This window comes from Loxodonta africana, chromosome 12 (assembly GCF_030014295.1).
Source record: "Loxodonta africana isolate mLoxAfr1 chromosome 12, mLoxAfr1.hap2, whole genome shotgun sequence".
Taxonomy (NCBI): Eukaryota; Metazoa; Chordata; class Mammalia; order Proboscidea; family Elephantidae; genus Loxodonta; species Loxodonta africana.
Genome location: NC_087353.1, coordinates 92,340,453 through 92,362,803, shown reverse-complemented (window position 1 = coordinate 92,362,803; position 22,351 = coordinate 92,340,453). Strand labels below are relative to the sequence as shown.

Below are 22,351 nucleotides of genomic sequence, written 5' to 3'. Positions count from 1 at the left end.
ATATCATAAAAGAGGTTGACGTAAGATATACCCTACACTATCTCATTAATATAGCAAAGAAAACTCATTCCCAAATGGGATTATAACCACAGATGTAGGGGTTAGGATTGACAACACATATTTTGGGGGGATGCAATTCAAGCCATAACACCTTCTCCCTCTGCAGATTAAAGATCGAGGAGCTGGAGGGAGAGCGGAGACGTCTGGAGGAAGAAAAGAAGATGCTCGAGATGCAGCTGGAGAAGCTCACCCTGCAGGTAGGCATTGGCAGGGTGCCTGTAGAGGGTGTCTTCATCAGCCGTTCCCTGGCCTCTTGGCTCCTTCCCAGTGTGTGTCCATGGTTCCTGCACCCATGGAACATCCTACATCCTGGCTGTTAAGACTAAAAGGAAACCCCTTGCACACACAAGGTGGAGCACAAAATGTCCAGACCAAAGGGAAACCCCTTGCACACACCTGGTGGAGCACAGAATGTCCTGGAGTCCAGTAGAGGCAGGTGCAACGCCCCTGGACAGTCCCCTCAGGGAAGCATGTCCCTGACCCTGAACTGGCACCACTGTGAATCGGCTGCCTGTCCCCTGCCCCCTCGGGGAGTGCATCCCTGACCCATGGCTTGGCTGCCCCGCCCCACCCCGTCATCTCTCAAGTGATGCCCCTTCTCACACCCTGCTGCTGACAGAGAGACTGGGGTCTCTATGAGTCTTTGCATCACTGGGAGCTGGACACACATGAGTGGAGCTGCCACAGAGACGTCTTCTCTGTTTGATTTTGGGTTTCTCTCCAAGCCTGTCCCCATTGATGCCACCTGTCTACAGCTGTGACATCAGGCCACTGTTTACATTGTTCTAGTCTTACTTCCTTTTCACTTCCATCCTCGTCCTTGGGTCTGAATGGTTCTCTAGCAGGAAACCCCCAGGCTGAAACTACCCAGATTTTAGACAGGCCATTGATTTTATCTTGACACCTATTAGAGGCAAATCAAGTCTCTTTTTTATTACCTGTTCCTGGAGCCAGGAGAAGTGACAACTTTGATAAAGCACAGTGCGGCAGGCTGAGTCTCTGGCTCTCGGATCTGTCAGCTCACTCTGCTATAATTGGGCTGCTGTCCCCAGATGGGGAGCAGAGCGGGCCGTCGGCAGGTGAACTGCAGGCCGCCATGATGGGCCATGTCACAGTGGGAGTGCTAATGTCTCTCTGGGTGTTTGTCAAGCTCCTCCGTAGCTTCTCACACCTGGGGTGCAGAGTGTCCCTGCCAAAAGGGCTCACCCCATTTTCTGGACGTTGAGGCCAGTTAGAGTACTGGTTACATCTGGTGTTTCAAGAAGCAGGTGCAACGGGTGGTGAGGGCTGAGTTCTGTGTCTGGCCCTCGGGCCACACCTCGCCCACGTTGGCCCCTACTGCCACCTGTCACTTTAAGGGGTGCATTCTCTGGGTGTCTCATACTGGGGCTCCTGGGGGGTAGGCAGGGCCAGGTCCCTCTGTGCTGGGGTGAGGGGGCATGAGGGATGGGCTGGATGATGCTAACCATTGACCCATGGCGTGTCTTCCTCACAGAGCTCTGCTTCCCAGCACCTGGGGGTGGGGCCCTTTCTTGTCCAGTGCACCTCCTGGGGTGCTTGGGGCTGGGGGTCTGGGTGCTGGCCAAGCGGACGGTCTGGTTGCAGCATCAGCGTTGGGGGCGTAGCCAGGTCCACCCCCATCCCACACCAAGGCTGCATCCTGCAGACATGCAGTAGAGCCACCAGCGTGAGAGGGAGATCCCACAGTCTGAAGTGGGAGTGATGGTGGTCCAGAGTCAGACGTGTGGACACCAGGGTGGGGCGGAGGAGGGAGCCAGTCAGCCACAGCCTGAGGGGCCAGCACACCGGCTTCTGGGTCTGACGGACCCAGACCTGAGCTGCTCAGTACCTGGCCCCACGGTCCCGGGTTGTCTTGGATGGTCCTGGCAGTTGAGCCTCAGCACTTCCTTATAGAGTCAGGGTGACCATGCCATGTGGCAGGTTGTTGGGGGGCCAAATGCCAGGACTTTTGCCCCACACCTGATGCTCAGAGATACTCAAGAAGACGTACTGGTCCTGTCCGTCCATTTCCTCCCTCCCTTCTCCAGGGTGGGACACAGGACAGGGATGACATCAACCAATTGCCCGGCCACAGCTCATTTCCCCTTCCCTTTCCTCCTCCCGGTGAGCCCCCTTCCTGCATGGAAGCCTCAGGCCTCCAGCCCAGACAAGGGGCTGGTGGAGGCAGCTGCTCCGGGCAGGAGGAGGCTGGGCCCCTGAGAGCACCGTCTGAGCTGTGTTCACGGTGGCAGGGGCTGGTGAAGTGCCCCTCAAGCCAGCCCCCTCCCACTCCCACCCTCCTCTCTCTTCCTTTGGAGAGGAGAGTCTTCCAGTTAGGCCGCTTCAAGGAAGATTGATTAAAATCAGCTGCAGTTGGACTTAATTGGGAACATATGCTTGGAGAGGGAGCTCGACTAGAACTTTGTGTAATTAGTTCACAGCTGGTTGGCGAGGAAACACAGCTCCAGTTACAGCCCGGTGCCGGGCGGGGCTCGCTGGGCGCTGGTCTCGGGGGCACAGGCCAGGGGTGAGGAGGGGAGGGGGCGGCACGCTGGAGTGGCTGCACTAGGCTGGCTGCCCCTCTGGGTCTCCCCACGGACCAACGCTGTAAAATGGGGGTACCATCTAACCTCCTCTAACTTCACAAAGGAGAAGGGGAATCAAGATCAACAGCCGAAGGCTGATTCCCATGAGACAGAGGTCAGGCAAGCCTCCTTTCTCCACCATCTTTGCCAGTTCTGACACCTACCATCCCTCGCACAGCGCTCTCTGCTTCTCTGCTGGGTTTGATTATTCATTGAAGCGGCCACAGAGAACTCACAGGCCACACTCACAGTTATGGGATTTATTAGGGAAGTAACAGTTACCAACTCAAGCTCAAGAACACTCAGGATACAGTTCCTCCATCAGGACAGCCTCTCCCCAGCTGCGCTGGAGGGCACGCCTTTTTCTGGCCCTAGGCCTCTGCCCAAAGGCACTCAGGTTTCTCTCTTCGTGGGCCAGGAAGCCCACCTCACCATCTCCAGCCTCTGGGTCTCACCTGCTGGTCCCTCCTTCCTTGGTGGTGGTGGGCTCCTCTTCTCCACTCTGGAATTGGCTCTTTTTTAAGGCAAAACTAACCAATCCCCTTGGTGAGCCACAATTACTGTATCACACAGTCCCGCCCAGTCACCTGGGTGGGAGTTACAAGACCATAGCTAGAGAGGCCACACACAAAAGTAATTAATCTCACCGGGGACAAATGCATACTCATGTAGTAACCTGAGTGTGTTTATTTTTTATTAATTTTTTAAAAAAATTTTTTGGTGGTAAAAAACATATATATATAACCTTTTGCTATTTTAACCACTTTTACGTGCACAATTCAGTGGCATTAATCACATTCTCCACACTGTACAACCATCACCACTATCCATTTCTAAAGATTATTCACCCCAAACAGAAACCCCACACCCCTCCCTTTTCTTCTCCCCTGCCCCCTAGCCCCTAGTAACCACTAATAACTTTGGTCTATATGCATTTGTCTATTGTAGATAAAGTCATGTAAGTGGGATCGTTCAGTATTTGTCATTTTGTGTCTGGCTTGTTTCACTCGACATCACCTTTTCAAGGTCCATCCATATCAGGACTTCATTCCTCTCTATGGCTGAGTAATACTCCATTGCGTGAATAGACCACATTGTGTTTAACCATTCACTAGCTGATGGCGACTTGGGTTGTTTCCATCTTCTGGCTATTTTGAAAACTCTTGCTATCAACATTGTCGATCTGCTTCTGTAAAGATTACAGCCAAGAAAATTCTATGCGCACAGCTCTACTCTGACACACATAGGGTTGCCACGAGTTGGAGTCAACTTGATGTCAGTGGGTTTGATTTTCTCGTTTTGTCCCCCAATCCAGAAATCTACCCCTCTGCACCCTTACCCAGTCTTTCCCATTGTCCTGGTGCCTCTCTTCCAGGAAGCTCTGGGCCGTGACCTGGTGGGTTGGGGGTCTGCTGGGACCCTGCCCCTGTCTTGGCCATGGCCCTTTTTCTTCCCAGCTGCTTCCCAGCCCATCTTCAAAGCACAGTCTCCCTAGCCTGGGGTCTGCAGACCCAAGGCCATGTGACCTGTTGTCCTTTCTTTGCTCAAACCCTGTGAGGACCCGCCTCCCAGCAGATGGCTATGTGGTGCGGAGAGTGGCTAAGATTCCTGATGGGGAGTGGACCAGCTGTGTGGCCCTGGCTTCCGTTCCTGCCTGTGATGGGGAGCTGACTGCACTGGCCCCCAGGGTTACCTGAGAGTGAGGGGGCACTGTAGCCAGGGCCTGGTGCTGCTACTGCTGCTGCCGTTCATCTCATTAACAATACTAGGATCTGTCACTGCCAACTTTGTGTATAGGGGCATGGTGTTTCACAATTCTGTTTCTGAACGGCCGAATTGTGGATCGTGAAGGCCACTGTGGCAGGTGATGTTCTGAGGCGTATGGTCTAGAGGGGCAGATACCAGAAAGGCCAGGGTGAGGTACTAGGTGGACTAAGGTATGGGGAGGTTCTGTCCTGAGGCAGTTGCTAAGCTGTGTGTCCAAAGCAGAGACAAGCCAGGTTTCTCGTTCTGAGGGCTTCACTGTGTCTGTGCCACCCACCAGGCGGTGGTGGTGGAACCAGCATCTAACCCAGTTTCATACTTTGGTTCAGAAGGTTTGCAGGCGTCCAGGTGCACCCCCTCATTGCTGCGCTCGGTGTGAACCACAGCTGCTCTGTGACATGTCCACCTGTGCGTCCATTTTAGCTTTCCAATACGCCTTAAACTGCAAACGCGTGTCACGTCCCCCGGTACTCAGTGTAACATCATTAACTAGGTTCATCTCGGCATTTGAAGCCTGGCTTCCCTGCCCCTCGCTGTTGCCTAATCACGGTGGGGGCCAGGGGCTGGTGGGACCTCCCTCCCCTTATGCATTGGAGCGGTTTTTCAGAAGGTTCCCTTCTGCCTTTCTCCCCACTGTAAGCTGTCAGGTGGGCCCTCACTGCAATGCCCTCCTCAGGTACCAGGCACCACCCCTCTTGGCTAGGTAGGGGTGGCGGCGCCAGTGGTGGTACCGCCCTGGATCCCCCGAGGTGGGGCTCAGGAAGGAGACGCAGACATGCAGCCTGGTGACATTTCAAACAAGTGTGTCTTTTTTGGAAATGGAGTGGGTAGAAAATTGCCAGGTTCCCTGTGAGTGGAAGGCATGCAGTGCCCATGGAGACTGTCCCCATGCTGTCCCTACGTCACCAGGTGGGCAGCCTGTCTAATCTTAGATGCTCGGTGAGGGTGGCAGGCAGGAGCCCCTCACCTGCCCTCCTCCCATTTCCCAAGCGATTCCCCACTCTCTTCAAGCACCCGGCCATCTCCCACAATGACAGTGACAGTGTGCACAGGGACCATGAAGAGCCCTAGCCCTGCTAGGCCATTTCACACACAGCCCTGGAGCAACCCAGAGCGTCGGGCCCTCACCCGTCAGTGAGGATAGTCCTCTTCCCCCAACCTCCTCATGTCTTCTGTACCCCCGACCTCAGTCTTGCCCACCTGGGAGCTGTACATCTGCAGCGGGGACTAGCCATGTCTCCTCCAGAACCCCTCCTGCCTCTCTGGTTCTGTCCTTGACCCCCCACCATTGACCAGCACAGCCGGGGCATGTCTCTCTCCCGACTTGACCAGGCTCCCGGAGGGCGGCGTTGGGCAGATCTCAGCAGCTCCGGTTGGCGTCAGACCTTGTACTTTATGGGGTGCACTGGGTATTGGCAAGAGACTGGGCATGGAGGGGTCTAGAAGCTTGCTCAGGGTGGGGACAGCTGGCTCCCGTAGGTGTGGATACCTCACGGCCCCGTGACTTCTATAGCTCTGAGGTCTGCTTGCCGTAAAAGCCATAAGCAACGAAAGAAAAAAGAGGTAAATTGAACTTCATGAAAGTTAAAAAAATTTTTGTTCAGCAAAGAACTTCAACAATAAAGTGAAGAGACGACCTACAGACTGAGAGAAAATCTGGGGGAACAATATATCAGATAAGAGTTTAATATCCAGAATATATTTTAAAAAAATTCCTATAACTTAACAACAAAAAAACAAACTACCCAATCAAAAAATGGGCAAAGGATTTGAATCACCATTTCAGCGAAGAAGGTATGCAAATGGCCAATAAGCACATGGAAAGATGTTCGGCATCATTAGCCATCTGTTGTTAGTTGCCATCAAGGCAGCTCTGACTCCTGGCGACCTTACGGACAACAGAACGGAACATTGCCTGTCCTGCGCCATCTTCACGGTGGCTGGTATGTTTGAGTCCATTGTTGTGGCCATCGTGTCAGTCCATATCACGGAGGGTCTCCTTCATTTTCACGGACCCTCTACTTTACCAGCCATGTTGCCCTCGTCTAGTGATTGGTCTTGCCTGATGACGTGTCCAAAGTAAGCAAGTTAAAGTCTAGGAGAATATCTTGTGACCCAGGGGCTGGGAATAGGGGAAAGGGAGAGTCATTGTCAAAGAAGCATTGAGTTCCTGTTTATGGTGATGTAAAACTTGGCAATGGATGCTGGTGAAGGTTGCACGTGATTAATGTAATTGGTGTCACTGAATTGTTAAAAACAAACAAAAAAACCATGGTACTCATCAGCACAGTTGGACACCTGAGGCCATAGGAATAACTCGGTGACTGTAGCAGTTGTGTGTGTCAGGCTCTGGGGTCAGCATTCTGCCTGCCACCCGCTTAGCTGCAGCGTCTTTAATTGGAGGCTCCTGTGCCAGAGGCCCTATGCTGCCCAGACCTGCTCTGTGCTGGGCACTTCCCATCACCCTCCCAGAAGCATCCTCCCAAGAGTGCAGGTGAAGGTGGGGAAAGTCAGGGAAGCTGGGGACCTGCCACACGGCCAGGAGAGACGTAGCCAGGATCCCAACTCCTGCCTGGCCCTAGAGAACTGGGCCTGCTGCAGCCTATCTTGCCTCGGGATCCCCAGCCCCACCCCTGCCTCGAGCCCCAGCTCTACACTGAGCACCAAGAACACCTGTGACAGGGACCAGGGAGTCAGCTGCCACCCCACCTCCCACCACCGCCAAGGCCAGATCAGAGCTATAGGAAAGGAAACTCTTGGCCTCCTCCAGCTGGAGCACTTACCCCCAGCCACCATCTGGTCCTACTCATCTCAGGGACCCCATGCAGGCTCCCTTTCTCCTCCGATGCCCCCAGATCTCTACATGAGCCCTGCCCATATTGTGCCCAGGCCCAGGCCCTGTCCTGCCCCAACCAAGTCTGCCTGTGCCCTGACCTGTGAGCTCTGTGAGGCATGGCTGAGGCAGTGCCCAGCAAGTGGGCAAGTGAGAGGCTAAGTGGGCTCTGCAGGAAGCCAGGTTCTAGAGCTCCGATTTCCTCATCTGAACGGTGAGGATGCTACAGCCTGATCCTAGGGAGGCTGTGAGGAGAAAATCACGTGTGTAATGCACTCACTTATTACCGTTCCTCTTATATGGCAGCTTGTGCGGACTTGGTGGTGGTTATTTTTTCGATACATATTCTTACTTTTCCTGTTTTTAACTCAAAAGGTAGTATATTTTCAAACTGTTCTGCACCTGGCTTTTTTCACTTAGTGCCTCTCAGAGATCTTCCCCTCTCAGGACACAGTGCCCTCTCCCGTGTTTGTACAGCTGTGTCATGTTTCACTGGGGATTTGCCATAATTTATTTAACCAGGTGCCTGGCAATGGAAATGCAGACAGTTCTACTCATTCTCTGATTATGAACAATGCTGTGGCGAATGTCCTTCCATATACAGCACCTCCAGTGTGTGCAAGTCAATTTGCAGGATACATTTCCAGAGGAGAGTTAATGGGATCAAAGGATATACGTGCCAAATAGTTCTTTGCAGGTGCTGTACCTGTTCACAACATCAATGGTGCGTGAGATTGTTGCGCCAGCGGTGTATGAGCTTGTCTGTTCCCACAGCCTTGTCAACAGAGTGTTGTTAGACTTTTAGATTCTTGATAGTCCAGTAGGTGAAAATTTATATCTCAGTGTAGTTTTAACTTTCATCCCTTTTGTATGAGAATGAGTTTCTTTTTAGACATTTTTATGTGTTTGCATCCTCAGTCTATCTTTTGAATAGTTTGTTGGCCTTTTTCTTATTGATTTCTAGGAGCTCTTTGTGTATGAAGGACTTTAGCTCTTTTTGTTGTAAGTCACAAGTGTATTTTCCCAATTTGTCATTTGGGTTTGCTGGAGGTGTTTTTTTACCATGCAGTTTTTGATTTTTAATTTTCTTATAACTGAACTTTTCCACCTTTTCTTTTATGGCTTGTAGGTTTTTTGTCAAGTTCTGGCCTTTCTCAAATCAATATTATAAAAGAATTCTATGGTTTCTTGTTTTCTTATGACTTCATTTTTTACACTTAAGCCTGATGAATTTTTTTTTTTTTTTTTTTCTGTATAAAGTGTTGTTGTTATTGGGTGCCGTTGAGTCGATGCCAACTCATAGCAACTCTATATGACAGAGTAGAACAGCCCCAGGGTTTTCTAGGCTGTAATCCTTACTGGAGCAGATGGCCAGGTCTTTTCTTCCACAGTGCAGCTAGGTGGGTTTGAACTGTCAACCTTTCAGTTAGCAGCCGAGTGCTTAACCACTGCACCACCAGGGCTCCTTCTGAAGTCATTAACTAATTACCCTGTTGCTGTTGAGTTTATTTGGATTCATAGTGACCCTATATGACAGAGTAGAACTGCCCCCTAGGGTTTTCTAGGCCATAGTCTTTACAGGAGCAGATCTCCAGGTCTTTTCTCCCACGGAGCCACTGGTGGGTTTGAACCACCAGCCTTTTGGTTGGCAGCTGAGTACTTAGCCATCGCGCCACCAGTCTGAGGCATGAATTCAACCTGTTTTTAAAGATGGCTTCCTGTGGCACTATAACCACTTACTGAAAAGCCCTTCTTTTCCCTTCTGGTTTGAGATGCTGCCTGTTAACTGCCATGTTCTCATGTGTGTTTAGTTCTGTTTTGGTTCTTTGTCTCCTTCCATAGTCCATCCATCAGCTCAGGGGCTGTTCCAGGTGGTTCTGATGACTGACACTTGAGTGTTTCAGTGTCTGACACACCTTGTCCCACCACCTTCCGTGGCTCTCCTTGATCAGGGTTTTCCTAGTGGCTCTTGTTTACTTTTTCTATAAACTTTAGAATCAGCTTACCTAGCCCCCTTGCCCTGGTGAAGGTCGAGTTTTTACTAGGATTACAGACACTAAGAAGATTAACTTATGAAGATGCAACATCTTGAGGGTGTCTACTTTTCTCATATAAGGACACTGGCCTGCCTTCCCACTTGTTCGGGTCCTGTCCTGCATCCCATAGGAATATTCTAGAGATAGTGTTTTCATCTCGCACATTTCTTGTTGGATTTACTTCTAGGTGCTGTATCTTGTTTGTTTTCGTTGTAAATGGGATCTTTTCTTCAATTACATCTCCTTGCTGAGTGTTGTTTACACATGAAGACTGAATTCTGCATATTAAATCTGTAACCTGCTTTATGGAAGCTATATACTTTATTTTTTCAAGGCAGCCAGCAGGAGTGTGTCCTCCGCAGGTGGTGCAGATGCCTGCACCCCAGGACCTCCATGCCTCATGTTCAGCCACAGGGACTAGGGGCTAGGGCCTGGGCATCGGGGCTGGGGAGTGGGCATCAGGGGGCTGGGGGCTGAGGGTGGGAATCACAGGGGTGGGGGATGAACATCAGGGAACAAGGATCAGGGAGGCTGGGGATGGGCATCATGGGGGGTAGGGGGTATCGGGGTCGGGGGGTAGAGCGGACAGGCATCAGGGGACTGGGGATGGGTGGACATCACGGGAGCAGGGGCTGGGGGTTAGGCAGGGGGTGGGCACCAGATTGATGGGGAAGGGGAGGAACGGGCATCAGAAACCTGGGGGGGGGTCAGGTGTCAGATGGGGACACGTATGGGGGAGATGGGGGGATGGGCATCAGAGGTCCAGTGTGGCCTCAGCAGAGAAGAAGCCCACCATCCCCTCCCTGCCTTGCTACCCTAGCCTGCACAAGGCAGCGAGCAGGGCTTGAAGAGGCCCATCCAGCCTTCCTGAATGTTCTATGTAAGAGGAGATACTTAATGAAAGGGGGAAGGAGCCCCGCCTGGCTCGCAGGCTGCTCATGTTTATTAACGCGAGGGCTAAAAAAAGCCCGCTCGCGATGTGCACTTGTGCGCTGGAACTTCCACAAGCGCTGATTTCATTTGATTTTTTTATGAGGAGAATGATGCACCCTGAATATTAAGACCCTCTCCTCCCGGGTGTCACTTCCTGGGAGCTCAGTCCCAGGGACCTTTGGGCACGCCAGCCCGGGGAACCCTGACCCACCTGTCTCCTTCCCTGTGGAGGCAGGCCTGGGGCTGCGTCCTCAACCAGCCTGAGCTTACCTGGCAGCATCACCCCACAGCCCTGCTGCCTGGGATGCGAAGAGGCCTCTCAGCTCTCAGACCCACAGGTTGGCTGGGAATGGGGGCCATTTGCCTAGGAGGTCATTGTAGAGTCCTTATCTTTGTGACACAGGCCGAGGCCAGTGGTCCTGAGGAATTCACAACAGCAGCAGGTGGCGCCATAGGTGGAAGGGCTAAGCCCAGCGCAGGTCGGGCAGCCCGACCACCAGGCCCTGTATCAGCTGCTGGTGTGGGGATGGTGCACATCTGCTCAGCAGGACCTCGTAGAAGTACACTGTAGCTCTGGTGACGGCCCGGGAGGCCAGCCCCACCCTGTGGTCTCCCCGTCCTGCCCCAGGATAGAGGCTCCTCATGGCCTTGGAGCACCCTATCAGACCATCTTGTCCTCTCCCACCATGTGGATAGGCCAGGGGGGCAGTCGGGGTGGGAGGTGGAAATCAGGTGGCAGTGAAGGTCGACATTCTCAGTTTCCTCTGTGTTTACATGGTGAAGAGAGTGCACTGGCCAGGGACATATGGCAGGTCCCAGTTCTGCAGTGGCCAACTGATGGCCATGAGCATGGTGTCTGCCCCACAGGCCCTTAGGGGAATACTGTCCCAGGAGAAGGCTCAGCCCCACTAGTGGCCCATGGCGAGTATCTTGTACTGAGTGATCGTCTCCGCTGCCACTCTGTATGACAGGCTCGCCTCGGAGGCCTTGGGGCCTTGGCCAGCTCAGATGCTCCTTTGGTTTCTGAGCCAGTTTGAGGGAAAATGGATCAGACCCAGCTTTTTGTATAATGAGTAAGGAAGAGGAGACATCAGTGACCTGTGGATTCTCATGGGCCTTGAGGGAAGAAGGAACAAGAGGAATATGTGAGAAGGTCCTTGGATCGTGAGGGTGCCTGGAACTCTTGGTGGGAGCAGCACTGAGGTGCCCCTGGGGCTCCCTCTCCCTCCCACCAGCAGCTTCTCTTTTCCCCTTGGCCTTGTGCTGTGCTCCTGGTGGAGGGGAGTTTTGCCCTCCCCATTTCTTCCCTGTTCCTCCTACCCTCCCTCCTCCCTGCTCCTCCTCTCCCTCCCACTTTTCCTCCTGCCCCCCACCCCCACCCTTGCTCTCAGAGATGACTCTGGAGAGGCTGAAGTCCCCAGATAGCTGTGGAGGTTGAGGTGGCTGCAGGGCCTTCTGAGATGGCGCTCTCTGGGGTCATCTGACAGATGAGAGGTTTGGGTAGGAAAAGCTCCGATTTTCTTTAAGAGTCACTATGAGCAGTGATATCATACCTGCAGAGCTGCCCGTAGTTTAAGCTGGTTTCATGTCCATTTTCCCAGGGACTTGGTAAGGTAAACAGTTGTTACCAATTTCCATCAAGTCAGCTCCAGCTCATGATGACCCCATGTACAACAGAACAAAACGTTGCCAAGTCCTGCACCATCTTCACAATTGTTGACGTGATCGTGTCGATTGTTGAGGCCACCGTGCGTTTTGAGTGCCTCCCGACCTGGGGGGCTCATCTTCTAGCACTATATCAGACAGTGTTCTGTCATGATCCATACGGTTTTCACTGGGTGATTTTTGGAAGTAGATCACCAGGCCTTTCTTCATAGTCTGTCTTAGTCTGGAAGCTCAGCTGAAACCTGTCCTCCATGGGTGATCCTGCTGGTATTTGAAATACCAGTGGCATAGCTTCTAGCATCTCAACAATATGCAAGCCACCACAGGATGATAAAACTGTCGGATGGGTAGTGGTTTTCCTGTTTTATAGATGAGCAAATTGAGGCTCAGCTAGATAGTGACTTGGTCAAGCTTCAGAACAGATAACCTGGAGCTACGTGTTTTGAGCAACAGAGTGTTGGCTGCCAAGAGCACACTGGGCCACGTCCTAGGAGACCCAGCTCCTGGAGCCCCAAGGAACAGGCCAAGCAGATGATGTGGTGAGCAGGCCAGGCCTCTGCTGTAAGGGCCACAGGAGCTCTGTCCGTGACCCTGTGACCCCCCGAGGATGACAGCACTTTTTCCTTCCTCCCATATCCTGTAAGTGTGTCTGGCCCAAACTGCTCTGTGTTGTGTGAGGGAAGAGAAGTGATTACAATCCTCCAGCACTGTGACACTACACTGAGCGGCATGTCCCTCCCTGTAGAGGGACAGTCCCTCAGCACTGTGACCCTGGGCTCTGGGCTGCATGTCCTTCCCACAGAGGGACAGTCCCCCAGCACTGTGACACTGGGCTCTGGGCTACGTGTCCCTTCGTGCAGAGGGAAGGTCTCCCCAGGAGGCAGTGGAGATGATGGTTGGCAATCTTGGTGACAATGCCGTAGAGGTTATTGCCTCTGTCCCCAGTGGGCCATCCAGGGCTGTCACTTAGCCTAGTATTCTGTGGTCCTGCCCAGAGGCCATCTGTAGTCTCGATTTCAGAGAGGGCCTTGCTGCCCGCTGATGAGTGGAAAACCATGTGAGCCACCCCACTGTGGCTGCCAGCGGCCATTGGCATCCTCCTCACTGCCCAGCTCACACTCTTCCTCTGGAAACTTCACACACAGCAACCAGAGCTGCAGACCAGGGTCAGATGATGGGATGAAAGCCAGAGGTGGGAGACTGAGGTCCAAAGTGACCTCCCTTAGTGCTGCTCCATTGCTGGGTGCACAGGGGCCTGGCTGGTGAGCGACCTTCACCCATGGCCCCTGGTGTGCATCCTCAGAGGTGGCTGGCTCCACGGCCGTGGGATACACCCACCCCTCCTACCTGTGTCCCGGTGTCCAACACCATCTGGGCACACAATTATGCAGTGAACACCTGCCAGGTGTACACCTCCTTCCGCTCCCATTCCTGGACTTCCGTCTGGGCAGGAGACCAGGTGCCCTTCAGAGAGGTGGGAGAGGAGCCTCCCTAGGGCACTGTGGGGGCAGATAAGACAGCACCGTACTGGTAGGTTCTGTAAGACGGGCACTTGATGCAGTGTCGCGGTGAAAAAGAGGAGCATCACGGACAGGCAAGGCTGCCAAGTGATGCAGGATGGGGGCAGGCAGATGGGGCAGGGCGGGGCACTTCCAAGTGGTGAGGAGAGAGGAAGTGGGGTGAGGGGTACAGAGATGTCAGATGGCGCAGGAATAGTCCCCTTCTTCTATGTGTCTGTTAAAGCTTGGCAGAAAAGAGTCACAGGGCCTGGCAGGGTGGCTGTGTCTAGCTCCTCATGTCCTGACCATGCCCTCCTATTCACAGAGCTTTGTTTGGGGACTGGCAGGGACAGCTGAGTGACCTCTTCTTCATGAGCTGGGTCTCTACGCCATCCCTGCAGACATCCCGCCTGACTCATGCGCTGGGCCTACTGTGGGACTGAGGCCGCCATCCGTGGGGAGGGGCTCGCTCCCCACCACCTCTAGGTCCCTTCCTTACTGGGCCCCTCAAGGTATAAGGTGTGGGGGCTCAGCAAGCCATCAGTGGGTTCAAGGCCATAGCCTGTGGCAGCAGAGCCCCGACCCCACCCAACCATATACAGAGGTTCGTCCCTCGAGGCTGGTGCAGGCTGGGGAGGGGGTCCAGAGAGGGTCCAGAGTGCCCCCCCTCATGTCTGGCTGTCAGAGACCCTAGTCCTGCCCCTACCGTTCACCTTAGGGGCCCTCCAGAAGCTTCCATGCCACCCCCTTCCCTGCTCCAGGCTGCCTTCAGTGAGGAGAGGTATTGATTTAGTTTTGAGGCTGGGTGATCTATAAATATGCATGAGGATTGGTGGTTATTTAACTGTGCTTTTTAATTCTCCTCGCATTGCTGCCTCTGCCCAGTGGGGTCTCTTAGTATGCGCCTCAGGCATAGAGTGCTGGCGCTTGCCCACCCCACCCCTCATGTTGCCAGGACCTTTCAGGGTGGCTGGGCCGCTGGGGCAGCAGGGCAAGGCCTCCAGAGGCCAGTCCTCTACGGGCCCTGGAGCAGTCCTGTTGTTGGCCTGATCAGGCAGGAGACGCACTCATTGGTAGGATGCAGAGTGCGTGGGGTTGGGGGTTGCTGATCCTGGCCCTTAAAGGTCAGGTTCACCACCTTCACTCATTTCCCCAGGCAGGAAACTGAGGCCCAGAAAAATAGGGACTTGCTCAAGGGCGCCAGCACACTAATAGCCCAACCAAACTCAGCCCTGGGAGCTGCCAGGCCCCGTTGGAGTCCTGTGAGGCTAACGGGGTGCGGGATCTGAGCTGACGTGCTCTAAGTGCCACTCCCACACACTCTCAAGGGACTTGGGTGTCAGTACAGTCTTGACCCTCTGCACAGAGCCAGTCCTGCACTCGGGCTCCCGTGGACCATGCTCTGCCAGGCTGGGGAGGCAATGGGGCTAACACACCACTGGAATGTGGCAAAGCCCCTCTGTTCCCGGCGCCTGAGGCACAGCCCTTGCCTTTGTCCCATCTGCTGTGTGGTCTCAGAGGGTTGCTAACCCTCTCTGGGCCTCAGCATCGCTGTGTGTCTCAGAAGAGCTTGTCGGTGACCTTCCCTGGGCCCCATGCCCCCAGGCCAGCCCTTCTGCCAGGATCCCCCTCTCCTTGACTCTGTGGCAACCATCTTGCCCCCGCCTTGGAGCCCTGTGCCCCCATCTCTCCTTCTCCTCTGTGAGCCCTCCACGTTCTACACACCCATCTTGGTGACCCCTCCTGCCCTCTGCTCTGTGTCTCCCAATTCCTCCCCATGGGCCCTCCAGAGCCAGGCTGGTACTGTCAGCAGGGTGAGTGCCAAGTGGGTACATGGGAAAGCTGGACAGAAGGACAGCCACACCTGCCCACCCAGCCGGCTGTCTCCAGGGCCTCTCGCAGCATGTCTCCCCTCCCCTAGCACACTGCCCGGAGCTGCCTGAGGCCACCTCAGTCCTAACAGACCTGCCAGCTATCCCACCCGCCCAGCAGGCGAGATGTTTCTGTTTAGTCAGTAATTGCACCGTCGCATCAAAGGACGACTCAGAACTTTCCCTTTTGAGATTCTCATCAGTGTCTCCACAGTTTTCTCAGCTGTGAATCAAACAAGGCAACACATTTCTAGCAGAAGATTATAGCCATTTCCCTCATCTCTTCCTCAAAGCTGTCATCTCAAAGCGGCTTTCCACAGAGTCGTCCGTCCATGCCCATCTGCTCAGCTGCCTGTGGCCCCAGCTTCCCCCAGGGGCTCCTTCATGTGGGCAGGGACCCCTACCCACCCTCTGGGCCCCTCGTCAAAGGTGTGTGTCTGGTGGGGAGGCCATGCTCAGGTGCACCTTTTCTTCTGTCACCTATGAGGAGGAAGTGAGGCAGAGCAGGCAGAGCCTCGGGAGTAACCTTGCCAGTCTGGGTTCAAATCCACTCTGTGACTATGGCTGTGCATTTCCTTCCTGCCCCCGGCTGCCTGACCTGTGGGATCTGTGCAGGGGCCTGTGTGGGGTGGAAGGACATCATCAGGAAAGCACCATCAGTACCTGGGGGCTCACTCACTTCTGGTCTGGTCTGGGCCTGGTATGCAGGGAGTCAGGGAGGGGGCTGGCCCCTGAGCAATAGTTGTGGGTGAGACAGATGCCCCAGGAAGCAGCATCATCACCTTGGATTTGACCTCTTTCCCACCCACTAGAGAGGGGCTCCATCTCCACCCCCTCTCTGGTCTGCCCACATTGCTGGGAGGCCCATCTCTGCCCAGGTGACATTTGAGCCTCAGCTGTTTGGGCACAGGGCAGAAGGTCAGGGCATCTGCCCCGACCCTGCTGGACCAAAGCAAGAAGGATAGAGGGAGAAGGCCCCACAGTCCTCTTCACAGTGAGGTACCACTGGGTGGGGGGTGGGCACCTCGGTTCTCCTACTCAGCTCAACTGCTCACGCTACGCTGCATGAGTCTAAAACCCAGGGTAGCCAGTGGGGCCAGAACCCCACTCCCATCATGAAAATGCAAGGGCCTAGGGTGGCTGGAGGGGTCAGACCCGCACTTCCGTCACAGAGGTGACAATGCGAGGGCCCAGGGCAGTGAGGAGGCTGGGCTGTGTTGCAGAGCTTCAGGGGGAGGGGGCAGGACTGCTCATCCCCACCCTTGACTCTGAGTCCACAGTGAGGGCACTCATAGTCGGGGGTCCCAAGTGGCTTGACACAGGCATCACCAAATCTCCACGCCATCCTCTGCACTTTCAGGGATGACAGGCCATCTGTCCACTTGGGTAAGGGTAAGTCTGGGTAAGGGAATTTCCCCAACTGGGCCAGCCCCAAGCAATCAGCGTGGGGTACCACATACCTGTGGAGTGCAGCCTGTGGCCAGTTGATTTGGGAATCTGCTTCTCTCCACACCTCCTCCAAATTGAAGAGTGAGCCTGAGGCAGGTCTGCCAGCACCACCTCACATAAGCTCAGGTCTGAGGGATCAGCCCCCAGGCTGATGCCCCACTTCCAGGAGGAGGAGCCTGGCCCGATCCAGCACATCATGGAAGTGCTCACAGGGCAGAGACAGTACCCAAGGACACCCCGGGATGCTACCCCAAGCTCCCAACCTGAATCCAAGTCCTCCCTCCTCACACATGCAGCCATAACCGTAGAAAGTTCCTTATGTCTTCATACGTGGCACCCCACTCAGGAGTCAACAGGAGGGCCAGCCACAGAGACAGAGCTCCTGGGTAGATCCTCATGTAGACCTCCACTTTGCCCCAGGCTTGGCCACTGACTGCCTGTGGCCAGCAAGACATCAGCAGGCACAGTGCCCTGGGCTTGCCCTCTTGCAGCACTGCCTGGAGATTACACCTCCCGGAGGATGCCAGGCACAGGGAGGACCTGATGCCTTCAGCCCCTGCAGCCTCACCAGCTTAGTGCAGATGCATGAAGGGGCCAGGTGAGACCTGCAGAAGAATCACAGACAACCAGGGGATTGAGAAATAAATGGTGGTGCTGGAAGCCACTGCATTATATGTGGTTTGTTTGAGGCACAGAGAACAGATACAGTCCCTGAAGGAGGCCACAAGAGAAACAACATGAGGAACTAAGTGTAATGCCACCAACCTTTAGATATTTAGGTCCCAGGGGGAAAGTCCACCCAACCAGATGGCTGGAAGGATCCTTGGGTAGCAACTCTGGCCAACACCTTAGGATGCTCTCGAAGGTGAAGGAAGGGATGCTCATGCTCTGACCTGGGTGACAGTGACTGTGAATACCTGCTGATGGCAGTGATGGGAAATGAGAATATCCATGTGGTACTGGAATTAAGGGCAGAAGCATCCACTGGGCTGACCATCCAGGTCCCTCTGGCTGCTCCAGGGTATAGGGGTCACATCTTAACACCTCTGAAAGCCATCAAGGCACACCTACAAAAAAGTGGGGGCTATGGATGGATGAATGGATGGGTGAATGAGTGGGTGAAAGAAAGAAAGGATGAGTGGGTGAATGGATGTGTGGATGAATGGAAGGAAGGATGGGTGAGTGGGTGGATGATGAATAGATGGGTGGGTGGGTGGGTGGCTGGATGAATGGATGGATTAATGGTAGATAGATGCATTAATGAATGGATGAATGGGTGGGTGGATAATGGATGAGTGGATGAATGGATGGATGGATAGATGGGTAGGTGGATGATGGATGGATTAATGGATAGATTAATGAATAGATGGATTAATAGATACATTGATGGACAGATGGGTGGGTGAATGATAGATGTATAGATGGATGGATGGATTGATAGGTGGATGGAGGGATAGATAAATGATGGATGGATGGATGGGAAGGAGGATGGGGGGAAGGATAGATGGGTGGATAGGTGAATGATGGATGGGTGAATGAATGGTTGGTTGAATGGATGGATGAGTTAATGGATGGATGGGGGAGTTAATGGATGGGTGGATAGGTGGAAGGATGGATGGATGGGTTAATGGGTGGGTAGGAGGGTAAGTGGCAAGGAGGGAGAGAGGGGATAAATGAACCCAAGGAACTCAAGCCCTTGGCCTGGAGTTGCAGTGAGCTGGTGAGTTGGGGCAGAGATAGAGCCAGGATTCTCAGTTTCACCTGGTGCCCTCACCCTTACCCCTAGGTGGTCTCTAGAGGGCTCTGCCTTTTGGAGCATCAGGTGGAGAAAGTCCATTTACTTGATAGAGTTTGCATCTGTGCAGAACTGCCCAGTTTACAGAGTACTCTAGGGTGTTCATCCTCTCCCATCCTTCAGCTGTTCTGGAAAGTGAGTTGTCTTCATTTCCAGGTGAGGGAACTGAGGTCTGGAGGACTTGCCATGACTGCTCCAGTCCATAGTCATGAGTGCAGGCCAGCGGCACGTACCTGCCCACACTCCTGCATGTAGGCTGGGCTCCTGGAAACCTGTGCCTGACCTGCGTTGGCCTTGCTCAGCGGGCCATCGGGGGAGGCTCAGGACACGGTGAGGGCTGGTGCTAACAAGGACAAGGCCAGAGGCTTGGTCCCGTGTGAACATATTGGCTCTGCACAGAACACACTCTGCTCACTGCCAGGCCGGTGTCCCCAGCCTACTGCCTGCAGCCCCGATTGGGGGGTGACCCAGCAGCCCCGTGGACGAGAGCCAGCCCTGGTGAGAGAGAGCTGCTACAGCTTTGTCTTCTGCCAGGAGGGCAGCTTGAATGCTGTGACCAGGCCTGTGTTGCTCACCAGCATATAGAACAGCCCCTAACACGGCCCAGGCCGCAGGCCTCCAGGTCTTACTCACTCGTTTCCGCCTGTAGATTCCACGGCAGGTCATCTCTTCCCAGTTCTGCTGACGTTTGAGAATCTCCCAGCTTTGTGTCCACTCCTTCTGGTGAAGTTGGGTTAAGCCCCGCCACTTCTCCATTGGATTCGTACATTCTCTCACACACTGAAGGGCTTTCGGCACCTGAAGTTGCTGTCGAGAGGGAGAACCACCCCCAGATGCAGGGCTCATCATGAGAAGTCTGCGTCGGGAGAAGTCGGTGCCCTTCCTGCCCCCATGATGGGTGGATGGCGTGTAGTTTTCAAGGCAGTGTCCCACACAGGGAGTTCAACATCACTGGGGCTGCTGTATGGCAGACAGTAGGCCTTTACGCCTTCCCAGTCTTCACCACAGCCCACCCAAGGGGTTGGTGCTGCCTCCCCTGTGTATGAGGAGGGGAAACTGAGGCCAGCAGGGCAGGGCACTCGGCCAAGTTACACTGGGGTGGGCCTCCTGATTGCCGTGTGCGTTTCTCTGCTCCCTTCCTGCTCGGTAGCCTTCCTCCCAAAACATCAGTGCCAAGTCTCAGGGGAGGAAGATGAAGCCAGGGGCCTGAGCAAACCCAGCTCCAACATCAACCACAGCCTGACCTGAGGAAAGGAGGTGTCCTGGCACTTTCTGGCTTAGAAAGGGGAGGGACTGGGCCATCATTCTGGCCCCTCCTTGCCCGGGTCAGCAGACTACAGCTCCCAGGTCATATTGGCCACAGTCTGCTCTGTACAACCCATGAGCTACAAGTTGCTTCTACATTTGTGTGTGTGTGGTAAAAATATATATAACACAAACTCGCAAAGTCAACGTTTTTTACACGTGCAATTCGTGACGTTGATTACATTCACCATAATGTGCAACCCTCAGGTTTTTACATTTTTAAATGGTTGGAGGAAAACCATCCAAAGAAGAAGAACTTCTTGTGGCACATGAAAAGGATATGAAATGCAGATTTCCGATTTATAAATAACATTTCTTCAGCTTGAGGCCACACTCCTTCATTTGCGTGTTGTCTGTGGCTGCTCCCATGCCAAAGCGCCAAAGCAGCAGGGCTGAGGAGTTGTGGCCCACGGAGCCTGAAATATTTACTCTCTGGCCTTTTACAGAAGGTATTTGCCGATCCCTTCCTCGGCCTTGCTGCATCTGGTAGCTCCGAGACTCTGGAGCGGGAGGGAAGATGGGTGTGAGCCCAGCACCCACTCAGTCCACCTTCTGGGATGAGGTGGAGGGTTAGGGGGGTCTACAGGAGAGACCTCCTGTGGGCAGACCTTGGAGTGAAGTCATGTTCTACCCCCACATAACTGGGAGGCAGGGACAGGCCATTGAGACACAGGTCTCAGCCACCCACCTGTGAGGCGAGATTAATCATTAATCCCAGGAGGACTTTGGGAGGATGCTGGGAAACCACCAAGATAGCAGAGCTGTAGAACCTCAGGGACTTTGGACCGACCTCAAGGGCTCAGATCTGGAATTTGGGGGTGGCCGATGAAGCCCCAGCCACGTGAAGGGAAAGACCCTGTGAAATGTGTGCCTGTGTGTGTGTTGGGGAAGCTGCATGCCTTTGAAAGCACTTTCCCAGGTTAGGTTAGATTAAGGTGAACGTCTGGAGGCCCCAAGGGAACCCTTGGGAAAGCTGCGACTGCTCCCCCCATGAGGTTTCACTTCCTGCTCCCTGAGCACCTGCGGCCACCCTGAGTGTATGTCCTTGTCCCCAAGCAGGAGCAGATTCATGACAGGCATGTGTTGGTCAGGTTGTGCTTCCTTCCACATATCTGGAAGGTTATCCATGTCCACACACAGCATTCACAACCACTGTGTGAGGAGGGCATGACTTGAGGAAATGCCTGTCCCTAGTCTGCCACTGTGACTCTTGGTGGCATATAATCAAAACCCAATGCAAATGAGCTTTCCAAAAGGGGAGGGGGCAGGGTTAATTGTAATTGGGACTTTGAGGACAAAACTCTCCTTGGGCATAAAAGGATCCAAGGACTTGTTTGTGCAATTTTTAAATTTTCTTTATTGAATAATGCTATACCTACAGAAGGAGCCCTGGTGGCGCAACAGTTAAGCGCTCGGCTACTAATTGAAAGGTTGGTGGTTAAACCCTCCCAACAACTCTGTAGGAGAAAGACCTGGCAATCTGTTTCCATAAAGATTACAGACAAGAAAACCCTAAGGGGCAGTTCTACTCTGTCACATGGGGTCGCTATGAGTCAGAATTGACTCAAAGGCACCCAGCAAAGCCAACAATACGTACAGAAAGTGCACGGATCAGTTACAGGTTTTTACTAACTGAGCACTCACATGTTACAAGCATCCAAATCAACAAACTGAACATCACAAACACCTCAGGGTCCCCTGACCTTCCCTCTAACCCCTGCCCTGCTCCCCCAAAGGCAGGCTGTCTTTGAACTCTTCAGAGCACAGATTACTTTTGCCTGCGTTGGTTCTGTGTGTAAATGCAGCCATACAACAGGCACTCCTGTGTTTCCCTTTGTGTTTGTGGTGTTGTTTATAGAGTGCCCATCCTCCCTGAGACATGATCTTCTGTTGTATGGTGGTACCCCATGTTTTCCACAGGCATTGCATAGTTTCCATTGTGGGGCTGGAATGGAGAATGAGGCTGTGAGCATTTTGGTCCAAGTCTCTCAGTGATGGATGTGCTTGTTTCTGAATTGCTGGGTCACAGGGGATCACACATTCACCTTCACTAGATATTGCTAAATGCTTCTTCAAAGTGGTTGTACCAATTTACATTCTCACCAGTTGCTCTGAACTCTCACCGATAATTGGTATTTTCCCTCTGTTCAGGTTTAAGCATTCTGGTAGGGACCTAGAGTCTCATTGTGGTTTTGATTTTCATTTCTCTTGTAGTAGTGTCAAGAAAACAGTCTGTATGAGATTAAAACAGCAAGGTTTATTAAGGGCTAAGAGAATGATTCAAACTGGGAACTATATGGTCCACTGAAATGAAAACTCAGAGTCCAGGGCCTAATAATCACAAATATTTTCGTAAGGATTTAGACAAGGAACGAGGCTGCGATATTTGCACTGGTTTTCAGGAAATCAGGGAAGGTAGAGGCAGGCTTTCTAAAGGTGGGGGCTAGTTAATGACTGGGAGATAATATATAGGTGGGCTTCAGTGATTGACAACTTAGATTGCAGCACTACATGCAGGTAGGGGCTACCCGGGGAATCACAAGACGTGCTGGTCTG

The 22,351-nt window shown here is 53.4% G+C and overlaps 1 protein-coding gene across 8 annotated transcripts in view; it reads left to right on the top strand.

Annotated features, from left to right (window-relative positions):
• MAD1L1 (mitotic arrest deficient 1 like 1) overlaps nt 1-22,351 on the top strand; it is a 492,384-nt gene that overhangs the window by 297,771 nt on the left and 172,262 nt on the right. For all 8 annotated transcript variants that reach the window (XM_064295955.1, XM_064295956.1, XM_064295957.1 and 5 more), the window contains one exon: nt 167-257. In XM_064295955.1, the coding sequence (XP_064152025.1) occupies nt 167-257 (91 nt within the window). The remainder of the gene's footprint in view (nt 1-166; nt 258-22,351) is intronic.